The sequence below is a fragment of the Diaporthe amygdali genome, assembly GCF_026229845.1.
Source record: "Diaporthe amygdali strain CAA958 chromosome Unknown NODE_6_length_1560011_cov_65_102424, whole genome shotgun sequence".
In the NCBI taxonomy this organism is placed as follows: domain Eukaryota; kingdom Fungi; phylum Ascomycota; class Sordariomycetes; order Diaporthales; family Diaporthaceae; genus Diaporthe; species Diaporthe amygdali.
In genome coordinates, this window is record NW_026517026.1 from 1299959 (window position 1) to 1322142 (window position 22184).

General features: G+C 54.4%; 6 protein-coding genes across 6 annotated transcripts; 4 read left to right on the forward strand and 2 right to left on the reverse strand.

The window, feature by feature from the left end:
- Positions 1 to 6662: 6662 nt before the first annotated feature.
- J7T55_001132 (uncharacterized protein) lies at positions 6663 to 9156 on the forward strand (the record flags this gene model as incomplete). The annotated part of the gene is made up of 4 exons (XM_053140418.1): positions 6663 to 6764; positions 6908 to 7199; positions 7257 to 8107; positions 8167 to 9156. The coding sequence occupies 4 exons, from the start codon at positions 6663 to 6665 to the stop codon at positions 9154 to 9156; spliced, it is 2235 nt and encodes a 744-aa protein (XP_052996778.1).
- Positions 9157 to 12400: 3244 nt separating this feature from the next.
- On the forward strand, positions 12401 to 13257 carry J7T55_001133 (lpha beta-hydrolase; the record flags this gene model as incomplete). Its single annotated transcript, XM_053140419.1, has 2 exons — positions 12401 to 12814; positions 12925 to 13257. 2 exons carry the CDS (start codon positions 12401 to 12403, stop codon positions 13255 to 13257), a joined length of 747 nt encoding a protein of 248 aa, XP_052996779.1.
- A 181-nt stretch (positions 13258 to 13438) lies between these two features.
- On the reverse strand, positions 13439 to 14640 carry J7T55_001134 (uncharacterized protein; the record flags this gene model as incomplete). Its single annotated transcript, XM_053140420.1, has 2 exons — positions 13439 to 14164; positions 14503 to 14640. 2 exons carry the CDS (start codon positions 14638 to 14640, stop codon positions 13439 to 13441), a joined length of 864 nt encoding a protein of 287 aa, XP_052996780.1.
- A 1935-nt stretch (positions 14641 to 16575) lies between these two features.
- J7T55_001135 (wd repeat-containing protein 2) lies at positions 16576 to 18480 on the forward strand (the record flags this gene model as incomplete). Its single annotated transcript, XM_053140421.1, has 2 exons — positions 16576 to 16680; positions 16768 to 18480. 2 exons carry the CDS (start codon positions 16576 to 16578, stop codon positions 18478 to 18480), a joined length of 1818 nt encoding a protein of 605 aa, XP_052996781.1.
- Positions 18481 to 18748: 268 nt separating this feature from the next.
- J7T55_001136 (glycosyltransferase family 1 protein) lies at positions 18749 to 19790 on the reverse strand (the record flags this gene model as incomplete). The annotated part of the gene is made up of 3 exons (XM_053140422.1): positions 18749 to 18907; positions 18977 to 19122; positions 19226 to 19790. The coding sequence occupies 3 exons, from the start codon at positions 19788 to 19790 to the stop codon at positions 18749 to 18751; spliced, it is 870 nt and encodes a 289-aa protein (XP_052996782.1).
- Positions 19791 to 20057: 267 nt separating this feature from the next.
- Positions 20058 to 21686, forward strand: J7T55_001137 (mitochondrial ribosomal small subunit component; the record flags this gene model as incomplete). The annotated part of the gene is made up of 3 exons (XM_053140423.1): positions 20058 to 20610; positions 20744 to 21030; positions 21396 to 21686. 3 exons carry the CDS (start codon positions 20058 to 20060, stop codon positions 21684 to 21686), a joined length of 1131 nt encoding a protein of 376 aa, XP_052996783.1.
- Positions 21687 to 22184: the final 498 nt, after the last annotated feature.

A 22184-nucleotide genomic window follows, 5' to 3' on the forward strand; every position in this document is an offset into this window, starting at 1 on the left:
ATATTGGACCAGCAAGTGAGGCTTTCTTTTCACCAAGCTCGCCCTCGGGTGTTTTTACCCGACGCGAGGGCGAGGCAGGAGTTTGCTCGTCGGCAGGGGTGACTGTCCGCAGGGCCTATCTCTTCGCCCTGATTACTACGACGACGACGGTATTGAGCCGACGTAGCAGTTCTAGTTGTGCAACCTGATCAGCGGAGCAACGCCGGGTGAGTGGGCAGGTTGCTGGAGTCGCATTCTGTGTGTAACAAGCAGAGCTGCCAGCCCTGGCTGCCGTACCGGTTTCCGACTGTGCGCACCGACTGCATGAGCGGCCTGGCGGCTAATCGCTATGCCAGCCCACCTGTTGGCGGTGCTGGGACTTTAATTGCTGCTGCTGCTGGTGACAGGCAAGGGGCAGTAGGAGGGTGATCACCATGCCTAGACCGGGCACCTGTCAGCGATCCCAGCGATCCCCCTTGGGAGAACAGCAGCAGGTGGACTGGGGCGTTTCATCCGATCACCGGTATCGAGGGTCCTGTTCTTCACTCTTGGATATCTCTCGGCTTGCGGTGATTGTTTCGCACCTGGATGGGGAGCCAAAGACATCAGTATACGTGTATCTCCCGTCCCTGTCGTCGTCAGATTAAGCTCTAGTTGTGCTATAGCTATGTTATAGCCCCTCCTATAGTATAATACCTGTTGGCATGAGAGCATATTATTGCACCGGCACAGGGTGGTGAGGGGTTTTATCGATAATGCCTCTGATGAACACTGCAACCACATTTGCTAATGACCTGCTAAAAGGTCGCTAATCAGGCACAGCTCATCTGCCGTGGGTCACTCACCAGTAGTGGAAGGGATTCAAGATTTGTGCGGCGCTCTTTTGAGCCTGATATATAGTCTGATCCCTGGAGATCGGTATCTAAGGTATTAGTGCGTACTTTCTAAAGTGGACTCCGCACGACGCCAATGCCGAGCTTGTCTGGCATATCTCGAGGGCTTGAAACAGTCAATTACCAGGTCTGAAATGACGGTATCTGGGAGGTTATCGCCAACGTCTATCAAGCCGAGGGCTGTGATTAAAGACTATATGCCATTTGGAGGGCTATAGTAGGATAAGAGGTGGAGGTGTAGTGCTCATGGCGGGGTCCAAGGTATAACCTGCAGTATGAGCTGCAACATGTGGGCTCATGTCTGTTTCTGCACTGCACTGCACCAGCACGGTCAGGAGGTTCGTGGTGCAAGCACAGAGCACTGGGCACATGGCCCCGAGTCAATTGCCGGGCGAGGACCAAGATTTCTTGATCAGCCGATGGGACGGCGATGGCGGGAGAGAGTCTGCGCGGGGGGGTTGGGCCGGGGGGACGGCTGGGACGATGGGATGAATGGGAAGCTTTCGAGGATCAGCACTGCACTGTGACGGTCAGGGCAGCACGAATGGAGGGGGAAGGGGGAGCGATGTGACCGTCCCGGCTTCGTCAAGTCAAAGTGTGCGCATAGTGCGGTAGCGATGCCAGTTAGCTGCGGCTCGATACCGCGTATTGGGGATGGGCCATGCGGCGAGGCATGGAGTTGTGCAACCACCTGATTATTTGTTCTCCTGGGGTATGTGGCTCGCCTCGGTGGCGGTGAGCTCAAATCCCTTTTACCTGCGTTGGAATCGGGCATGGATGCCTCCAGTCCTGCATTATCACTTCCGATGCGGTCGAAATGTTGGCGATGAGGCAGCATCTGTCTCTTCCTCTCTTTTGCGTGGGTGTTGTGATGTCGCAGTCTGCGTGGCGGCCCCTGCGCCTGATGATCACTTCTTCCAGATTGACGCATGCATTTCTCCATTGGCGAACAAGTGATTGTATGGTTGTGTAGCTTTGTCTGGTCGAGTAGCATAGAAGCTAGTGGCATTGAATATCTGCGAACGCCTCGGGAGAGCCAGAGCTCGAAGCTGTGTTGCTGCTGTGGCGCTTCGGCAGCGATGCCGAAGAGGCGCAATTTAATGTATGGGTCAGAAAAAAGACAGACCAGCTCTTGTGTTAGTAGCTCATAGCGCCATCGCGTTGCAGTGCTAACTTAATCCTGCCGATCTCGGACAATTTTTCCAGTGTTGCACAGTTCCAGAGTTTGCCCGTCATTCCTTTTTCCTGGTCCTGGCCGTTCATTTTTCAGCCTCATCGAGCAGATCAACAACCTCGAAACAACCAAGAACCTCCCCCACTGCCGTCATCACTCTGGCGGAAGCGCTGCTGAAACCCACAATCCCAAGTTTGAGTTTAGCCGGCTCCTTCAATGTCTAAGATCGGACCCACCGCTCGTCCAGATACCTGAGCCAGCCTCCGCTTAGGTGCATCTGGCAACTTGGAAGCTGCATCTTGGCGTCTGCAGGAGGCACCGTGTCGTTGGGTTGAGTGCACTCACTCACCTACCTCTTCTCGTCTCAATCTCGAACACTCCACGGCCTGGCCAGCTGAGCGCGGCTGTGTTGGTCAGAGTAGGCTAGCTTATAGCGCCAGAGCTTCCCGGCCATCCAAGAAGACTACCGCACACCTTAGGGCAGGTGAAGCTGATGCTTGCTGTTGAGCGGCGATGCAAATACCAATACAGCAGTAGACTGCTTGATCCACGGGCGCACACATCCTCTCTGGTCGTCCTGGTCGGCCACTCGCCACGCAGTCATCATGCAAGAATTTACGACCGGTGACAGGAGGGGCAAGGAGTTGGACGGCCATCACCAACGCCTCTTGACTCGTAATATCGCCATCACCGCGCGTATGCTGGCCTCAGCCGCATAAATGCGGCAAGAGGTGATAAGCTGTACCAAGGATAGGGCGATCAGGGTTGCCATTGACATTGGATTGTGGCATCGGGGCTCCCTACCAGAACCCTGAAGCGTGGCTCTTCCGGGCGGTTGTGCCGAAGACTGACACCTGCGAGCCCGTATGGCCAGGCAATCAGTCGCTGCCGGACGCATCCTGTCATCCCCAGAGGCTGCATCCCTGTTCAGTTCATCTATTCGGTTGTCCATCCGCGTTAGCCCGCCTCGCCGGCCTAAATCTGCTTGCTGGACTCCGCTGAGGCTGTCGTTTGTCTCTTTTTGATGCCTAGCGTACCATATTCTACAATGGTTGGTCTGGCAATCCATAGGGGAACCATGAGGAGCTCCTCGACTCAACCGACGTGCGACCGGACAGCTTCATGATTTTTCTACTCAACCTGCTACAATTTGTCTCGCAGGAGGCCGGTGGCGACCGAGAAATTCCCAGGAGCCAAGCTCGACACGTAGGTCAACTCCGACGAGATGACCGTACCGTGGTTAAGACGAAGAGGGGGGAGCCTTGCCACGCACTTGACCATGGACTGATCGTTATGCTGCTGCCCTGATGACATCCCTGTGGAAATCCCTTGCGACATTAATGCCAGACCGTTCAGCACCTTGTCATCCGGCAACGGCGGCGGCCGTGCGAGAGGCATCTCCCGCTGATGATCTCCTCGCAGGCAGGACCCAGGAAAATCTAGTCTGTTCTGAGCCACGAAAATATGAGGAATCCCATCCAAAGACATGCTCGTCAGCTTCGATCTGAAGCAACCACGGGTGATAAGACTCTTGGATGGCTCTCATGCTTCAAGTGTCAAGGAGGTAGGCTTGAGAGAGGGCACACGTCCATGACGAGATACTTACGCGAGGCTAGGATTCACTAAATTGCGCTTTGTCGCTTGACAAGTGACCAGTGATGACCCGCGGCCCAACGAGAGACGGCCCAGCGGCTGCTGGAGTGTCTTGCTAACGTGTTAGCTTCAAGTACCTTGTTTCTTGTTTCCCCAGATCAATGCTCTCTGGTGAAGAAGCAGTTGCCTGCCTGCGGCACCGCGATTGGTTGAGTGCCCCGTATCGACTGAAGTCGGTCGTCTGTGCGGGAGGTGGCGACCGTCAAGTCCGCTTCACCACCGGACCTGCCGAAACATCGGAAGGCATGATGACAGTGTTTCAGTGGGACAACATGATCACATCGAGGGCTTGGGAAGAGGAAAAGAAAGATGAAATCCCAGGAAAAGTATGTAAAGAGGCGAGTGTGCGTATGTATGCAGGTGACAGATCGGGAGAGATGCGTTGAATCACTGTCAAAAGAAAAAAAATCCTCCGATGCGATTTTGGGTTGGCTCCCTCGTGTGAGGACGGAGGTAGGTCGCAATGCAGACTTTTGGATTTGGACCCTTTGTGGTGCTGGTGTGGAGCCTCCGAGGCAGGTGGCAGCCCGCCCCCTCTGGTCCCTTCTGGGTCTCCGCAGCGGGAAGAAGAAGCATAATTTTCTATTTTATTTGCCCTATCCAGCCGAGGGGGCGTGGGATGGCAGGGCCAACAAATGTCATCTGAAAGCTTAACAGGTAGCGAGTAAGGGGGCCCTGATTCAAGCAGAGCAGACAGCACAGGCAGAGGGGGGAGGGCGCCCGGCCGAGCAAGACAGCGGATGCGAGGCAGGTCGTTGACAAGAGATTAATTGGAGCCGGCCCACTTCTCCGTTCTCCGTCCGGCACTTTGAGCCTCCTGTCGAGTTGCTTCGTCCTGGCACGGGCCCCCTACCCGGTGTCATGCTGCTGGAGAAACTGAGTCGCCTGCGGGCTGAGGAGTGGGGAGCTCTGGTGGAGGTCCAGTTGCAGTTGCAGGTAACAGTATGCAGGTGCAGCCAGTGCAGCAGGTGCAGCCAGTGCAGCAGGTGCAGCCAGTCTGCGTGTGGGCTCTTTCAAGGTTGACATGTCGCAGACATAGGCTCTGTCGCCCGCTCACATGCGTGCCCGCGTGCCAGCGTACATGTGTGTGTACACATACTGTGTGCTGTGGTGTCGTCGATTACCACCGTAAATGACTTGTACATGGCCAGGTATCCATCAGGCTGCGGAGATGGCATGCAAGTTCGTCCTAGCTCATCACCTCAAGCTACTGCAGCAGTCGTCACTGTCATCGCTCTGGACGCAGGGCCCGAGACCCAAGGTCGATACGATAGGATAGACGATCGAGCGAGCAAAGAGCTGATCGCCTCAGACAGTCGTCTCAAGATCGGATTGCATTTCACACAAAGTGCTTTCCACAAGCGCATTAAGACTGAGTTGGACTGGACCGGGCTGGGTGTCTGGCTCGAATGGGTGTGCTGGTTGACGGTAGTGGAGATAGATTGAAGGTGTGACTGAGTCGATAGATCTAGGTCTAGGAGCAGGAAAGGGGACGAGGGAGGAGGTGGGTTGGGAGAGAGGAAGGGAGGAGGAGGCTTGTCGGTACCTACTGTAGGTACCTGCCTGGGGTACAAGCTCTCACCTTTCCGTCAATTATCGTTTATGGAGATGACAGGGGGAGGCACGTTATCGACAGGCATCCCAGTTTGGAAGGCGATCCCTGCCGTTCTGGTGGGGTTTTGTCTCCAAGCGGCCGTTTGGCGTGGAACAGCTCCGTCAACGTGCAGGGAAGCGGTTTCACCTTGTCACTGCCCTCCAGAGACTGCACATCTGCCATGCATCCCATGCATCCCCCCAACCCGCCCCATCCCTGGTACCAGTTCCTGCCCAGGGCACACCAGGGGAGACACACACACACACTCTCTCTCTCTCTCGAGCACAACAGCTCTCTGCTCTGCTGTGCACCGGCACCCAGCACCACCAGCTGCTGCAGCAACAAGCTCGTTTCCTCCCTCATGGTCGGTGGGTTGCCATCCTGTCCCTCGCCTGCGTCGCTAGCCCCCATTCTGCTATCACCTCCGTCCCTTGCACTCTGGGGGACTATATGCATGTATGTACGTACTTCACCAGCCGGCCTCACTTCCGCGTGAGCACCTCGTACTGCGTAACCGTACAGCAACCCCCGGGCAAGCCATCCTCGTGGGAACTTGATCTATTGCACGTCTCAGACTCTGCCCCTGCGCTGTTAATTTAGGCACTGCAGAGTTTCTCTCCGAACGGGGACGACGGGGACACGATGGAGATGCATGTGCGGGCCCAGCCCAGACCTACCACGGCCCACAGTTACTGCGCAGTAAAGTACCTTCTCACTCACTTAGTTCTTATTACTACCTACGGCCGAAGGATCGCTCATCTTCCTGGCGAGTGCAGATTTTCTTCGTCGGGATCAGGAAAGAGTCTAGTGTGGCTGCTCTGGTCCCTTGCCAACCGTTGCAATTTGTCGTATGTACATCGTCGAGGGGCGAGAGGGGGCGCAGTGTCAGTCCCTCTGGTACAGAGCTTGCAAAAAAGAAGATAAGGTCGTGACAGCCCCAGCAGAAGACTTGTGCTTGTGGGCCACGCATGTCTGTCTAGGGACCTATTTCATTTCCTCCGGATGTTTCTGCTTTCCCCTTTGCGCGCCCGTCCTGTCCCCAGTTATACATCAACGAGAACCCGACAGTTAACAGAGCTCTCCCTGTTCCTACTGTTTGGAGTGTACCGCGGGGGGTATCCATGCATCTCTGAGTCCTAGTATTATTGGGCAGGCTCTCTTTTTTTTCACTTACTCCAGCACGCAACTCGTCTCGACCTCTCCCTTCTCCTCCTGCTACCGGCCGGCTCACTCCGCCGGGGTCTACTAGGTGAGCAGGGGACTATCCGTGTCGCGGAACTCCTGGGCAGCCACTGCATCAGAATCTGGATCGCCACTAGTCTCAATTTACGGGTCCCCCGTTCTCGACTCGAGAGGTCCTTGCTCAATCATGGCTCACATAGCCAGCTGCATGTCAGATGCGGATGTCGATCGCCTGAGCATCGGGAGCTATATAGCAAGGTCCGTCTCACCTCTACCCGTCGTGGACGAGGTAAGTGTATTTATATATTGAAACATCTCATCTTTATCAGCAAGTGCACTCGTGCTGTCTTGCACCCTCTCCCTCCTACCTATGCTTCATCCTAACCGTGTGGCTGGACCAACCTTGAAGCTCACTATCATTTCGTCCCACAGGTAGAGCAGCAAGCCTCAAAGCCTTGGGTCTGGAGGATGATGTCCCAGTCTGAGACGAGGAAATACCAGCTCTTTCCCAGGGAGAAGCAGGCCGCTGGCCCGCAAGGGAAGGGACTCGACCCAGAGCAGGCTTTCGCTTTGGCCATGGCACAGAACGGCAACCAGACAGACAAACCTTGTGCGGGCGGCCTGCGCCTCAGGATCAAGGAGCACAACCTTATCCGCCGCCGGAAAGTCAGCGTGCCAGAGCTGGGGCCCATGACCACCGTCCATGAGTCGGCGATGGACTCTCGTAAGTCAACCAGACTTTTGTTGTTGCTGGATCGAGGCAGGGCTGACCTCCTTCCAGCCACAATACCCGGCCGCCCAGCCTGTCACGAGCGGTCTATTAGTGCCCCTGGCAACGGCTGGAAGATGCATCATCTCGCATACAGGAACGAAACCCACTTGTCTCCTGTAGGGGATTCTGGTTCCGATACATCAACCACAACCATCCCACAGCCTCAGTCGCCCAAGAACCTCCCGCCCCTCGTGATTCCCGTCCAGACCTCGTCGCTCCCTCGCCTCACAAGGCAATTGTCCCTGAGCCGTCTTCGATCTGGCAGCACCGGCAGCGCCGAGTCCAACATCCGGCCCGCGCGAACTGAAGAGTCTCCCAGAACGAGGTCTCCATACACACCACACTCAGCCTCCCTCACGACGAGTACCCCAATGTCCTCGGCGGCTTCTTCGATATTCACTGCTTCTACCCTACCAACTCCAGTGTCAGGCACAGCCGAGTCTCGAGCTTCCCCGAAACCGTGGAAGGGGGAAGGCAACCTGAGTGGTCTCGAAACACCCAGAGATCAGGGTCACGATTTCGTGCAGAACATGACTACACCAAAGTCAGCTGTGGAGCCTAGGTCTGCTTCGAGCTTGGCTTCTCATCGGAGGAATGTGTCAGAGAGCGGTAGCACCGCCGGCAGTATCATGGACCGTGGACGCCCAAGGAAGAGAAATGACGGACTGAAGAGGTCAGGGTCTAAGACAAGCAAGAGTGCAGAGCGTCGTGCCTTCGAGACCCTGCCCAAGGGTTGGAAGGTCACTGATGCCGCACAGATGTTGGAGCAGACTGAGAGGGCCGCTCTTCACAAGCAGGCCATGCAACAGGCCGCTAGGTTTGAGGTGATGAGAAAGGAGGACGTGGATAGTCTCTCCAGGGTAAGATACACCTTGCATCTCTCTTTTGTTGAAACACTTCACTAATCATGTACACACAGGAGCTGAGGAACTTGGACGAGCGTACGGAATACCTCCGCCGCACGTACCACTCACTGAGGGCCGGGCGTCGAAACCTACACTCCCGTATCTGCCAATACCTGCGATCTCCTCGCATGGCCAAGTTCAGCCATGAATCCATGCTCAAGCAGGAGGAAGCCCTCGCTGAACTCGACTCCTCCATTGACGACTGGGTCAACAAGCTCGAGCAGGCTGAGAACCGCCGCACTCGAATTCGACAGAAGCTTCTGGAACATGTTGCTGCTGCCGTGACCCTTCCCGTCTCCGGAGCTGTCGGCGTGAGCGAGAGCCTCCAGTTCGCCTTGGGTGTTGCCGCCGCTCCACCTTCTGCGCCTGCTAACCTCTCCACGCCCCCACGATCCCCTGTCAAGAGCTCCTTCACCCCTCGCATCGAGTCATCCTCCCCCTCACCTCAGCGTGTCGTTGCTCAGGTACCCTCTACCATCATCGAGCAACCTGTTGTGGAGACTGCCGCTACTGTCGGCCTTGGTATCAACCAATCCGAAGAGAAGCAGTGCTCGGCCAAGGGGAAGGAGACCATTGAGCATCCTCTTTCTGGCATGAGACGCGCTGACGTCGAGAGCATTCGGATCTACGCTGGAGATGAGGTCGCTGCCCTACTGGCCGACGTCGAATCTCAAATGGACCGGATGAGCAGAGCTGCCGACAACGCGGCCGCTCTCAGAGAGAAGGACACTTGCGTGCCCGACTTGCCCGAGCTGAACGCCAACATGTCTGACGAACAGCGCAAGGAACTTCACCGCGCACATAGCCACGAAAAGCTTCAAGGCGGCACCCCTACGGCTTCCTCTCCGTCAAAATCCAGTCTCGATACCACTGCCAGCTCTACAGACAGGACCAAGTCAACCTCGCCGAACTCTACGTCCCGCACTGCCACGCCAACTGCCACCGAACCCAAAGAGCCAGCAGCTGGTGAATTCCTTCTCACCAATGCTGTCTTCAAGCCCTGAACAAACATCCAACCACAACAAATAAGGAGGAGCGAAGCACTAAGCTGCTCCGCCTCCCTAATTCGCCCCTTAGGGTGCATCTCTTTGTTATTCACACAACACCATCTTTCATGACTTTTTGACGGCCGCCACTTTCACTCATGATTACCACGGCCGTTTCACTCATGATCAACACGGCCACACTGCATCAGCTTCCCCCTTTTTTTCTCTTACTTTTCTTTAAATTCCTCCACCGCATCTCCTGCTGTTTTCTTTTTAAACTTTTGATACCCTTCTCGACACTCATTATAGAAAGTTCGCACATACACGAGCAATAGCCGTGTCTCTTCATTCTCATTTCATTCAATCTCCATCTATTCATCTACGTTTGCTGTGTCGGCCCACTGCCGACTTCTCTTTTTCTTTTTACAATGTAATATAGTCCCATTTCAGTTTTCATTTATTTTCAAGTGGGGTGCATTCAAGGGAGTTAATTGTTATTATTTCATTATCAAATAAGAATGAAATCGGAAAAGCTTCAAAAATCAAAGACGGGCGGAAACTTTTTGATACCACGAAGAACAAGACGTTTCGAAGGGAGGAAGAAAGTCTCCAGACCGGGAGAAGTGATTGGGGGGGAGGGGGGCAAAAGGAAACGGGGCACAACTTGTGCGATTCACAAACTGGTGTTCAATATGCCAAACAATTGTCACGCCTAGGGAGTTAGACAAATACCCAATTGGATCCGAGCTTCGGCGAGGAATGAACTGAATGAATATCCACTTTTGTCAACTAGTTTACTGGTTCGCTTTTTCAATTGTGATTTCCGCTCGCACCCGCAATTTTTGCGATAGTCCTCATGATAGATATTTCTCTATAGCCTTGCGCCCCCACCAATATTGGACTGAAGCTCAACCCAAGCCATCCACATTCTCGTCTCCGCTGTTTGCACGAGGCGATCTGCCCCATGTGACCCGCAGGCGGCCCCCTTCCCAGCCAGTCAAAACCCGTTGCACTTTTTGAAGTTCAGGCGGAAATTCACCGACAGACGTGGGTGATGGAAGACCTATACTACACTATTACTATAGCAGACTGAAATTGATGTTTCCGGACCTAAGGCCCTCAACGGGAACTGAGAAGCCGCCCCATGTTTGGTTTGTGAGGGTGGGAGAGACGAGAGGGCCTGTCTTGTCATGTCTTATCTTGCCCTGCCTTGCATGAGAGGGGGCTTTCGTCTCAGCTTTGGTAGACACCCCAGCCCAGCCCCCATCCCACCCCCTTGCTGGCCGGTTGGGCGGAGTGGCTTTCTCCTGCAGGATGACCAAACCAAACCAAACATTCTGGGCCCTCACCCCTCCTTTGGTCGCCCCTCCCCATGCTAACTACCGGCAGTGTCTTCGCTCGCTTGTTGGGCGCCGTTTCCAGAACATCCTTATCGCACCACAGTGACAAGCTGTGATACCGGGGCGAAACTGGCATATCGACGTGGACGGTTGTCCGGACTTAATGACACTTTTGATGACGAAAATATCACCAAACCCCTGACGTCGTTACAGATTTGAGTAGAGTGCTCGTCCTGACTCTGTCCTCAACGGTGATGACGTCTCCAGCACAGCTCCCCCGGCCGGTTGTGCCTCCAGGACCTGCTGTGTAACGAAATCCTTCCCGTTCTGGTTTGCCTCTCCGGGCGGCTCCTCGTGCCTGCGTTGGGAGGCGTCGCACAAGATGCGAGATTGCGCGAATAGACACCGTGGTACTGACCCGATGCACTGGGATATGCAATGCACGCATGCATACGTGCGTCGCCGCATGACGCTTGCGTTTACCAACAGTCGGCAGAGCCGTCACTTAAAAAAAAAATAAAAAAAATTAAGAGTTGGCCCCCAAATCGTCGCCTCGCAGTCAAATTGAGTTTTGGCCAGGCCGGATGCTGCATCTCTTCCCGCAGAATTGCCATCGCCACCGCGACGCCTTCGCGCGACTCAAGGCGACGAAGTGGCGGTCCCACGCCGAAGATATTCCCTTGCGACTTGTCCCCAAGCATGTTGCGCTGGGCACTGTGTGATGAGGATTACTGAGGATGCATTCAGTGGCGCTCGCTAACGCGAACACTGCAGGGCGTTTCTCGAACCCATGGTCCTCTTCGCGGGGAAACATCGATGTGTCTCCCGCCACGCGACAGTGGGCGCCGTTGATAGTCGGAGAATTGGAGTGATCGGCCTGGCCCATACCATGTCGGAGATTTTCTCCATACGGAGGGTTCGGGGTTCCATCTCAGAAAGATCATCGAAGGACGCGTGCGGTCCTTGCAGTCAAGCTGCAGCGGACGAAACTCGGCCGAAAGGAGCGCACGTTGAATTTTGGATCGGCAGACCGTTGATATTGGAGTGGCGTCGACCCTTGCTATCGGCCCCATCCACACCTATGGCCGGGTGACTATCAGTGTCGGTTGGCAAATCTCATATCCGTCTGTCTTCGAGATTAGCTCTACCAACGTCTTCGAGGCTATTATGACTTGGAGGCTCTATAATATCTGCTACCGAGGTTTGTCGAGAGACACCGCAACAGCCTCATTTCTTTTCTCTCCTTCCCCTATCCATGCTCCGAACGATATCCAGGGGGGCGCCCACTTCTCAGGGGGACTCTGGGTATGTCTCCATTGTGATGAAGCCATCTGCGCACCGGATACATGTTGCTCTAGTCGAAGCGAGGCGAGACCGTTGAAGCACGGCATTGGGAGTTCCCGAATCAATGTTCTCGTCCTTCCCCACCTGCTCGTGTCAGTGAATCCCACGCGAGAACAAGCTCATCCCTGCCTTCAAATGTGGGACCCCTCGTCTGGCCAGGGGAGACTCAGTAACCATGGGTTACAGTCACGCCGTTGGGCGATTTCTAGCGTTAGGAAGAGTATGCAGTGACATTCTTCTTGCTCGCTCAGGAACGCTGCTTGGGATGTGGTCGTTCCCGATGGCTGATTTAAGCTTCCGGGAGCGTGAATCATCATCGGCTACCGCACTCGGATACGCTTCCGGGAAGGGGAGAAAGTAGCGGGAGATGATCCTAGACCCGAATCACCATGAGATGGAGAAGCCAGTGAGGAATCGGGGCCCACATGATGGCGGGACTTCACACGACGAATGTGAGCGGCTCAAGACCTTTGCTGCGCGGCTCCACCAGAGGGACAGACAGTCAGGCCACGATAGTCACCAACAGATTCTAGCATTGAGAGCACACCGGCACCAATCGCATCACCTATTAGCCCACAATGTCACCCAAGCCAACCATAGTCATCGTGCCTGGCGCATGGCAGTTCACCAGCGTCTTCGTCCCGTTCGCGGACCTCCTCAGGGGCCAGGGATTCACCACGGAGATCGTCGACATGCCCAGTGTCGGCGGGACGGAGCTGCCACTCACAGGCCTGGACGAGGATATCAAGGCCGTGCGCGACGTGGTCCAGCCGCTGGTCGAGGCCGGGAAGGAGATTGTACTGCTTACCCACTCGGCTGGTGGCGTGAGCGGCAGCGGTGCGGTGAAGGGTCTAGACGTCAAGACTCGCAAGGAAGCCGGCCTGGCTGGGGGCGTGGCCCGGGTCATTTTCATGGCAGCGTTCATGGTGCCTAAGGGTAGCAGCTTGCTGGAGATGCTGGGTGGGAAGCCGGCGCCTTGGATGATCGTGGAGGTAAGTTCACGTCTAGCTCGAGTGAGGTCTGGATCTTTCGGGGTACTCTGGAAGAGGCCGCGAATATTACTTTTAAGTCGTGGTGTGAGTATACTGACGAATCCCTTCAGGGCGACCGCGTGACCGGCGACCCGGAAGTGGTGCCGCAGCTCGGCCTCAGTGACCTTCCCCCAGAGGAGCGCGAGAGATGGTGCAAGGAGATGACCTACACCTCTGCTGCCCTCTTCGCCGGCACCAGCCAGTATGAGCCTTGGAAGGACGGAGTCCCGTGTGCTTACATCTACACAGAGGATGACGGCGCCCTGCCGTATCCGCTTCAGCAGCAGATGGCGGCCCAGCTCGACCCCGAGGCGCCCAAGATCCTTATCAAGGCTAACCACTGCCCCTACTTGAGCGTGCCGAAAGAGTTATTGGCCGCTGTTGAGACAATCGTGGCTGCTTAACGCAATGTCGATCAGCTTTGATAAGTGCCGGGTGGGAAAGCATGTGTTTCACAGGAAAGGAATTGGTTCAATGAGATGTGAAAATTGTCATGCAAAGTCTGTATGGATTATTTCTATCTAATATCTTTGAACTCTTCTAGGGGCTCGTATAGATACTTGTGCGCATTCGTAAGTCAGGCAATCAGACTAATTCCCAGATCTTTTGACCATCCGCTCCAGTAACTCCATCGCTCGATGAATTGATTTGGTCATCAACCAACCTAGCAGGAGCGGTTTGTGCCTCCAGTTCCCTGGGCGAAGCCTCACATGGCTGGCCCGAAGGAACATCCTCATGAATGAAATGTTGCCAACAGTCGGCATCATCTAGATCGAGTTGCTCAAGCCTCTCGCGCCACATCGGCAACATCGCCCCTTGCTCATCATAGGGGTGAGATTCCGCAAAAGCCTTCCACAGCATCACCAGGTGCTCAGCGTACCCGTCCTCCACTCTGAACCACTCCTCATGCCTAGCCCCGCAGCCAGTACAGCCGACGTCCCTCAGTCGCGAGTTGTGAAGCTGCATGTGTATTATACGCTCGATCCTGACATGGTGAGGCATGCGGTGGGCGAAGACGGTATGCGGTACGTACCTACACTTCTTGCGAATCTGCCTCATCCGGACCTGGTGGTTCTTCGAACGGCCGATCTTGATGAGCTGTATGCCGCTGTGGCCTCCTGGTGATGGGTTCAAGGCTACGTCATCTGGGTGTTTGAAGCCGTATACATAGCCTTCGTCTGACCCGGTATAGCGGAGGAGGAGGTCTTTGATGCCGTTGTTGATCTCCGTGGTTGACTTGAGCGGGCCATATGGGTCGAACGACCTGGTCTTCGCCCGCCCCTCCCGTGGTGGAGACCCCTCATCTGAACTCTGCCGATGGAGAGATCTAGTATTCCCAATGGGCGGTAGATCTTGGTGACTTGGTGAGTCTGTGTTCTCAGTTACATCATCCGTGTGGTGTGAGTTTCTCTCTATGCTTGTCCTCGGGTTGGTAGATTGTTCAGTATTGCAAAGGTCTCGGCCCCCCAAATTCAGCGACCTGAGAGAATCGGTCAAAGCAAAGATAGTTGTGTCGTTGAGAGTAAAGCAAGGAAGAAACTCTACTTTCTCTACTATGAATGCTGGCGCAGCAAGCCTACAGAAGTTCAGGGCGTTGCCCCAAATGATTACATTGTGGAACGGCTGAATGATCACATCATGTGCTCTACGAGAATGATTTCCACGGCTTCTCGATCGCTGGAAAAAGACCAGACCGTCTCGGGGGACTTCTCGAGTTGGGCTGTTGTGCGCGCGTCTAGAAGTAGATGCTTGAGCCAAGGCAGGAAACGAGGCTGGCCATACCCCATGAGATAATTCGAGTATAGAAGACATAGCTAACGATTTATAATTGTTGCTGTTGTAAAACCAGCAAGATTAATTGGAAACACGAAGTTTGATAGGATTCAACTCGAGCTTTTGTATTATAGACTCGAGGCGAACGCCATTCCTGCTGGACCAACAGTGACTACTGTCGACTCACTGATGGTCATGAACCATTTTTAGAATCCGGCGAATGAGTGAGTTAACCTGATGAATGGTAGACGCTTGAGGAAGCTCTACTTACGGTGACATCGTGGAGGCGGTCCTGGGTCCAAATTTGTTCCCAAAGGTCGCATTCACAATAAAAGGAGGATTCTCAATTTGTTTACATGACTATAGAGTTCGTGTGCATCCTCAGTCTGAACCGTTGAGAGGTACGAGTGACCGACTTCCTGAATGCTCTCCTGCAGGCGACACAAACCTCAAGACGACAGACACATACAGAGTGGGCAGAGACAAAGTACAGTCACAGTCTTAACGGCCAGTTGCTCAAAGTTGAACTTTAGACCTTCAGCTTACTCAAATGAGCTTTTGTGACTGGCTGATGAGACGAGGAAAGGGGATGGCTTACACTGACTGTTTCTGGCAGTCGAGTGGACGAGCAGGGCTCACATGACCGTGAGAGAGGTTGTGTTAAGCCGAGGACAACTTACTGAGCCAGAATTTGATACAAGACCATGTTGTGGTATTGATAATTGATGAAGAGTTCAAGCGTTACCTCAAACGCGTGCCATTCTGACCGGTCTCTGGTGTGAAGACATCAAAGTTCATTTTCGCAGTTCTAGCCTCACATGGTTGGCACGATCCCCAGTGACACAGGATCCAATGAAATAATCCATAAGTCGTATAAGCCGCCTAACGCAACGTATACCCGAGACCATGATTAACCCAGGGGAAGATCAGGGTGTGTACGAAGAGTAAGTCATGATTGGCAAAGCTTCCCCGATGATTAAGTGTCTCAATTTAGAGTCCATGGACGTCGAAGCTGAGATATAGCATGATGAACCCACCTCAATCTTCTTTCACAACCGATTGTTAAGAGGCATACAGGTCAGATTGCCTATGCTAGTGCTTTATTGATAGCCGATCGTAAACGCTGAAATTTGGGGAAATGTAGCCTTATACCGACAAGGCATTGAAAAATCACCACAGAGACTTGCACCGGCCAGTCTTCAAGGTTGCTTTGGTAAAAATCAGGCAACAGGAAGCGTGAAGCTGAGGCTCTATGGACGATCAGTGTAAGACGGAGCCACTGTGCAACTATCTCGGTTTCCATGTTTCAAGGCAGCAACTTTTCTTCCTGTTCCGCGAATTTGATTGAATGATCTAGCTTGAAAACCCCTCCGCTTGCATGTCACACATTTCTGCCTGAGATCATGTCTCAACTCAACATATCGCTCTAAAGACTTCTGCCTGATGGTGAGAAACTGAGGGAGGGCGAGGTCATGATACCCCTGACGGCGCTATTTGCACGACCCCCCAAAATCGATTTGTACATGTGTTACAAGGTAAAGTTGCACGCCTGGCACATAACACCGACATATCTGCAACACAGAGGTCGTCTCGAGGGAGAATTAGTTGATGCATGAGACGTGGCTAGCCAAAAAAGCGTATCTGAGTGGGCAGATAAAAAAAAAGAGATGGGACGAAAATGCTTCACTCATAGCTGCTTATCCTCACGACGTCTCACCCAGGCTGCTACGTCAGCGGTCGGTTGCCCCGCAGCGCGTCACGCAGGGGCGTTCGACCCCTCCAACACTGCCCAGGTGGCAGCGAGCAGGGCAGTTCTAGAAAAGGGGGGATCAGCTCCATTCAAACAAGCTGCGTACGCCACGTCGATCTGATATTCGTTGCCTTCTTTTTCTTGTTCCTGCTCTTGACATCCATTCGCACAATCAGACCGCCGACCAAAAGCTCCAGCAATGTCCATCACCATCGACAAGATCCTGGCTGCGGCCCCCGTCACCACTCGGGGCCAGCCAACCCAGCTCTCCTGTGATGCCAAAGGGGAGCGCATAGCTTATGCTGTAGGTCCAATACTGTCTCTTTCCTACCTCCAGAAGGGCACAACTATCTGGACTGTTCAGGCAGCTAATCAATCAGCGAGAAAATAGTCCGGAAAATCCATCTTCCTCCGCTCGATCGACGATCCCTCCCAATGCAAGCAATACAATGGCCACACCGCCCAGACCACCGTAGCCCGCTTCGCACCCTCTGGCTTCTACGTCGCATCCGGTGATGTTTCCGGCACGGTCCGAGTTTGGGATGCCGTGGAGGCTGTCAATACCAAGGGGGAGTACCATATCATCAGCGGGCGCATCAACGACATCGGCTGGGACGGTGACTCGCAGAGAATCATTGCCGTGGGCGACGGCCGCGAGCGCTTCGGTCACTGCATCACAGCCGACAGTGGAAACTCCGTCGGCGAGGTCACCGGCCACAGCAAGGTCGTCAATGCCGTGGCGATGAGGCAGCAGCGGCCGTTGCGCGCCGCGACCGTCTCGGACGACGGCAGCATGTGTTTTCTGCACGGTGCGCCGTTCAAGTTCGCGGGCAAATCGAACGATCTGCACAAGGGTTTCGTGTACGGAACCGCTTTCAGCCCGGACGGAAATGTGCTGGTCACAGTGGGTGCGGACCGCAGGATCCAGCTGTACGACGGCAAGACGGGCGAGCCGACGAAGCAGATCGGCGAGGGCGTTCACACAGGCAGTATCTTTGCAGTGAGCTGGGCTAAGGATTCGAAGCGATTCGTGACTTCCAGTGCGGACCAGTCTGTTAGGGTGTGGGATGTTGGATCTGGTGAGAACGTGCAGACGTGGAAGTTGGGCCAGGAAGGTGCTGTGAATGTGGGAGATCAGCAGGTCGGTGTAGCTTGGCCTCGTGATGACTTGATCATCGCCTTGAGCTTGGACGGTGATCTGAACTACCTGTCAGAGGGCAGTCCAACGCCAACTAAGACTGTCCAGGGCCACAACAAGGGCATCACAGCGATTGCCACAGGCTCAGAGGGCAATGGCAAGGACGTCTATACAGGCAGTTTTGACGGCCGTGTGTGCCATTGGAATGTCGAGAGTGGGGTTGGCGCTGTGATTGACGGGCAAACACACACCAACCAGGTCACACAAATTGCAGCTACCTCTGGACAAGCCTTCACTGTCGGTTGGGATGACACGCTGAGGACTCTCGATGAGGGTGCGAACACTTTTACTGGCTTATCAACGAAGCTGGAGGCACAACCCAAAGGTGTCAGTGTATCAGAAGGTCGCGTCGTCGTCGCCACCGCGTCAGGAATCGCGGTATACTCCAAAGACCAACAGGTCGGAGAGCTCAGCACCAGCTACTCACCCACATCAGTGGCTGCTTCGGGATCCACACTAGCAGTTGGAGACGGTAACGACATCCGAATCTACTCGCTCGACTCGGGCAACAAAATTTCTGAGGTCCAAGTCGTGAAGAAGTCAGCAGCCCAGATCTCGAGCTTGGCGTTCTCCAAGGACGGCGGCTACCTTGCGGCGGGTAACTCCCAAGGAAAGATCTTCGCATTCAAGACGGCTGACTGGAGCCTGGCAACGGATCGATGGTCTGCACACACCGCACGTGTTATGAGCATAGCGTGGAACGATGCTGGTACCCACGCCGCCAGTGGTGCCTTGGATACACATGTCTACGTGTGGAGCCTTGCGAAGCCTGCGAGTCGGGTGAAGGCATTGAACGCGCACAAGGATGGAGTCAATGGCGTTAGCTGGGTTGGGGGGTCGTCCAAGCTCGCGAGCACAGGAGGTGATGCAGCGGTCAAAATCTGGAACGTGTCCGGGCTGCAATGAATTCCCAACGCGAAGAGGTATCATCGTTTTGAAGCAATTTCATGGAAGAGGGTTCATTGAAGAAATTAGGGTAGAACCTCCTATGAAAAGAGCCATCAATTGCTTGCGATGACTACGTAAAATTTTCACTTTCCTGTGAAGACTGACTTCTTGTCGCCCTGTCTTAAAACGCCCTTCTGGGTATCACTGAACCACTCCTGAAGCCCGACCAAACCAAAACGCCGTGGGAAAATCTGTAATGAAACTTTTTCATCATGTCCGCCCCAGCTCACTGGACGACGCAACGGGACGACTGGGGGCGGGTGGCACCGGCAATGACCTCGTCGATGAAGGTGATCTGCTGCTCCCGGGGAAGGCCCGGCTCCTCGTAAGGCTTTAGGTCGTCCAGGGCGTTCTTCTTGATGACGTGCATGATCTCGGGGACGGACTTGATGAGATTGCTTCAAGACGAGTTGTTAGTGAATGAAAAATGACTAAATAGTAAGATGAAAGTCACTCGCCCAAGGTGCGCCTGGATGATAGTCGGATACTCGGCGGCCATCTCAGCCGCGAAGACGGACTGGTGGTCGTCCATCAGAGTCGTATTCGCGACAATGACCAGCGCGCAGTCAACCTCCGTCGCGTCAGAAATAGTGCCAGTTCCTGAAAACTACTGTTAGCCAATGGAAATCTTTCCACAAAGTAAGAATAAAAATGAAAAGATGAAAGCGGTGCCTGTGTAGAAGAGAAATGAAAGTGAACTTACCCGCATGACCTATGACCACACCAGCAGGCTTGACGCCCTTCTCACCACGGCAGTGCTCCTTCATGAGGGACTTGAGGTCGCGGCAGAAGTCGAATGTCTCGATCTGGATGCCACCACGGCCGGTCTTGAGTCGCGTCTCGATCTGGTCGTGGGCAGTGCCGCACTGCAGGTAGACGTGAGTGAAGCCATGGGCGCGAAGCGACTGCAGGAACGTCTCGTTGATTGCCTCCTCAAGGAGGGGCACGAATGGGACAGTAGCGCCTCCGGTGACAAGCAGGCGGCGGCCCATGCTCTCGTCGTTGCTGTAGAGGGAGAGGCGGATCACACGCTTGAAGCGCTCACGCTCATTGGGGCCGATGCTGATGCTCTCGGCGTCGATGAGCTCACCGTCGGACCAGTCAGACTGATCAGTGTCGTGCTGGGGGTTGTCGTCCCGCAGATCGACGGCGGCAGTGGTGGTGGGGGTATTGGCTGCTGCAGCTGCTTCACCCGCCTTTTTGGCCTTTCTGAGTCCGGGTGCTTTCTTGACACCCTTGGTCTTCTTGCCCATTCCTTTCTTCGGCATCTTGAGTCTCCTTTCTCTTAGAAACACGAGGGGTAGTGCGTGAATGGTGGTGAAAGTAGCTTAGACTGACGGGTAAGCGCTTACCGGCGGCTGGAGCGGCAGATGCGCTTAAGAGCGGCAAGCTTGTGCAGTTTTGTGGTGTTGGACTGGGCGAATTTGGCACTAGTGCTGCAGGTGGCCTGTGCACTCTCAAAAGTTCTGGACGCATTGGAGCTTCACATCCATCCACCCATCGCGGCACACCTGAGCATCGCCAACCCCATCGCCATGGCTTCAGCAGCCCGATCACTGCGGCTTGCATGCCGAAGCTGCAGGAGTCAAAGACCCATCCAACATGTTGGCCCAAAGATCTTTGTCGCCTGGAAGTCAGTGTCCGGCGGCAATATCAAGGAGGTCAAGGAAACCAGCACCGACGGCCAGAAGCCTTCCCCTTTCGACAATTGGGCGGCGGAAGACCTAGAGCATGACCGGAAATATCGCAACATGACGCCCAGTGATGTCGCCAAGGATCTGTTCAGCGAAGAGGAACGCGGCCTCTTTGGCGAGCTCGCCGCCGAACTGGCTGGCCTCGGCGACACCGAGATCCGCAAGGAGCAAGACGCCGCGCGAGAATTATCGAGGCCTCTGAGAGTGGCGGTCAAGCCCAGGAGGGATGCGTTCTGGGACGAAGATGAGGACGATAAGGACCTCATCAGCAACGATGACAGCGACGAGTTCGACGAGAACGACATGACGGACATCGCACATGCAAAATTGGAGGAGCACCGGGAGCAGAGAGCTTATGCGCGTTTGGCGATATGGGAGATGCCGATGTTATCCCGTGAGTGACCAGAAGCCTGCGAGGAAGCTGAGCGTGGAGTGGAAGAACGAGGGTGGTAGATATCGAGAGTGGACCAGGAAAGAAGGAACGATATATGACCTGGCTAGCATTTTATGCTGACATTTTAACACAGAGTACGCCAAACCGTTTGAGCTTCCGACCAAGGAACAACCGCTGCGATTCCGATACACATCATATATGGGCGAATACCATCCCGCAGAGAAGAAGGTGGTTGTCGAGTTCAGCCCGGAGGACTTCGGGCTCACCGAGATCCAAAAGATGAAGTTGAGGAAGTTGGCTGGCCCGCGGTATAACCCCGAGAAAGAGGTCATCAAGATGAGCTGCGAGTCTTTCGAACACCAGGCCCAGAACAAGCGCTACTTAGCGGAACTGGTCGAAAAGCTGGTCACAGAGGCAAAGGTATGGGCTCACTATTTCAACGAGTTGACGCACACTCTTTGGAAGAGAATTTTTGCTTCTCTTTCAATCTATTCTGATGATTCATATGGGAATCCGGCCTAGTGGCTCACTGTGGACCTTCCTTTTGCCCATGTCCCTGCGTTGAATGAGGGGATAGTCGGTCTGTGACTCCGGCTTCATCTAGTGGTGAGCCGGTCAGCTCATTGAATCTCGTCCAGTCGTTCTTGTCCCGCTTTTGGGGCAGAAGTCAGCATCAGCGATGGATGTTCTCGCGAGTGTCGTGTAGGCGAGACTCTGGCGGACATTGCTACTTGGAGTTTTTGTGTGCTGAAGCACCGAGATTGCTAATCTAAATCCACAAACAGGACCCAGCCGACACTTTTGAGGATATCCCGCTGGACCTGAGACATCACACTTTCAAGGTCAAACCCAAATTCCCCAAGGAGTGGCGATTGTCAGAGGAGAGGGTGAAGGAGTTGCAGACACACTATCAGCAGGCGAGGCTTGCGGATAAGACGAAGCAGGAAGAGGGAACATTGGTCGATGGTATTCAAGCGATTCAGAAGGCCATTGCCACCCGGAAACCCAGAGAAGAAGTGCCCGAACTGGTTGGCGTACCGCGAAAAGCGCAACCACGCAGACGCGTTCGCCTCTAGGGTCTCCATCAGTCCAAGAAGCACAATTCAGCTTGATCACCGTGCATAATTGCCTCGAAGGAAGTCCGCGGCAAGCACGAATGCCATTCGAGGATATGGATAGCAAAGCATAACAGGCACTGCGCCGGGTAGAGGTCAAGCCTTTGAGTCTTGACCGTGTATAACGCTGTATATACGAAGACTATAGAGGCATCCTGAATCGATGAATCTCACCACTGGTGAATGAGCAATAAGCTGAGACTCGGGGCTTTCATTGGTTGTTGGCCATTGGCGGTCGCCTTTAAACGTCGACAAATTATAGGCAAAACAGCTGCGACTAGTATCGTCATTCTGCATTGTGATATACGACAGCTCAGCCTATTTGGCTTCAACAAGTGAGTGCCATGCCACAGAACCTATAGCCACCTACAAGCTAATGTAAGTTCACAGGTGAAGGACACGCCGGGGAGTGTGCCAACACGGGTACCAAGACCTGGCCGCGCTGACCGCCTGAGAGAA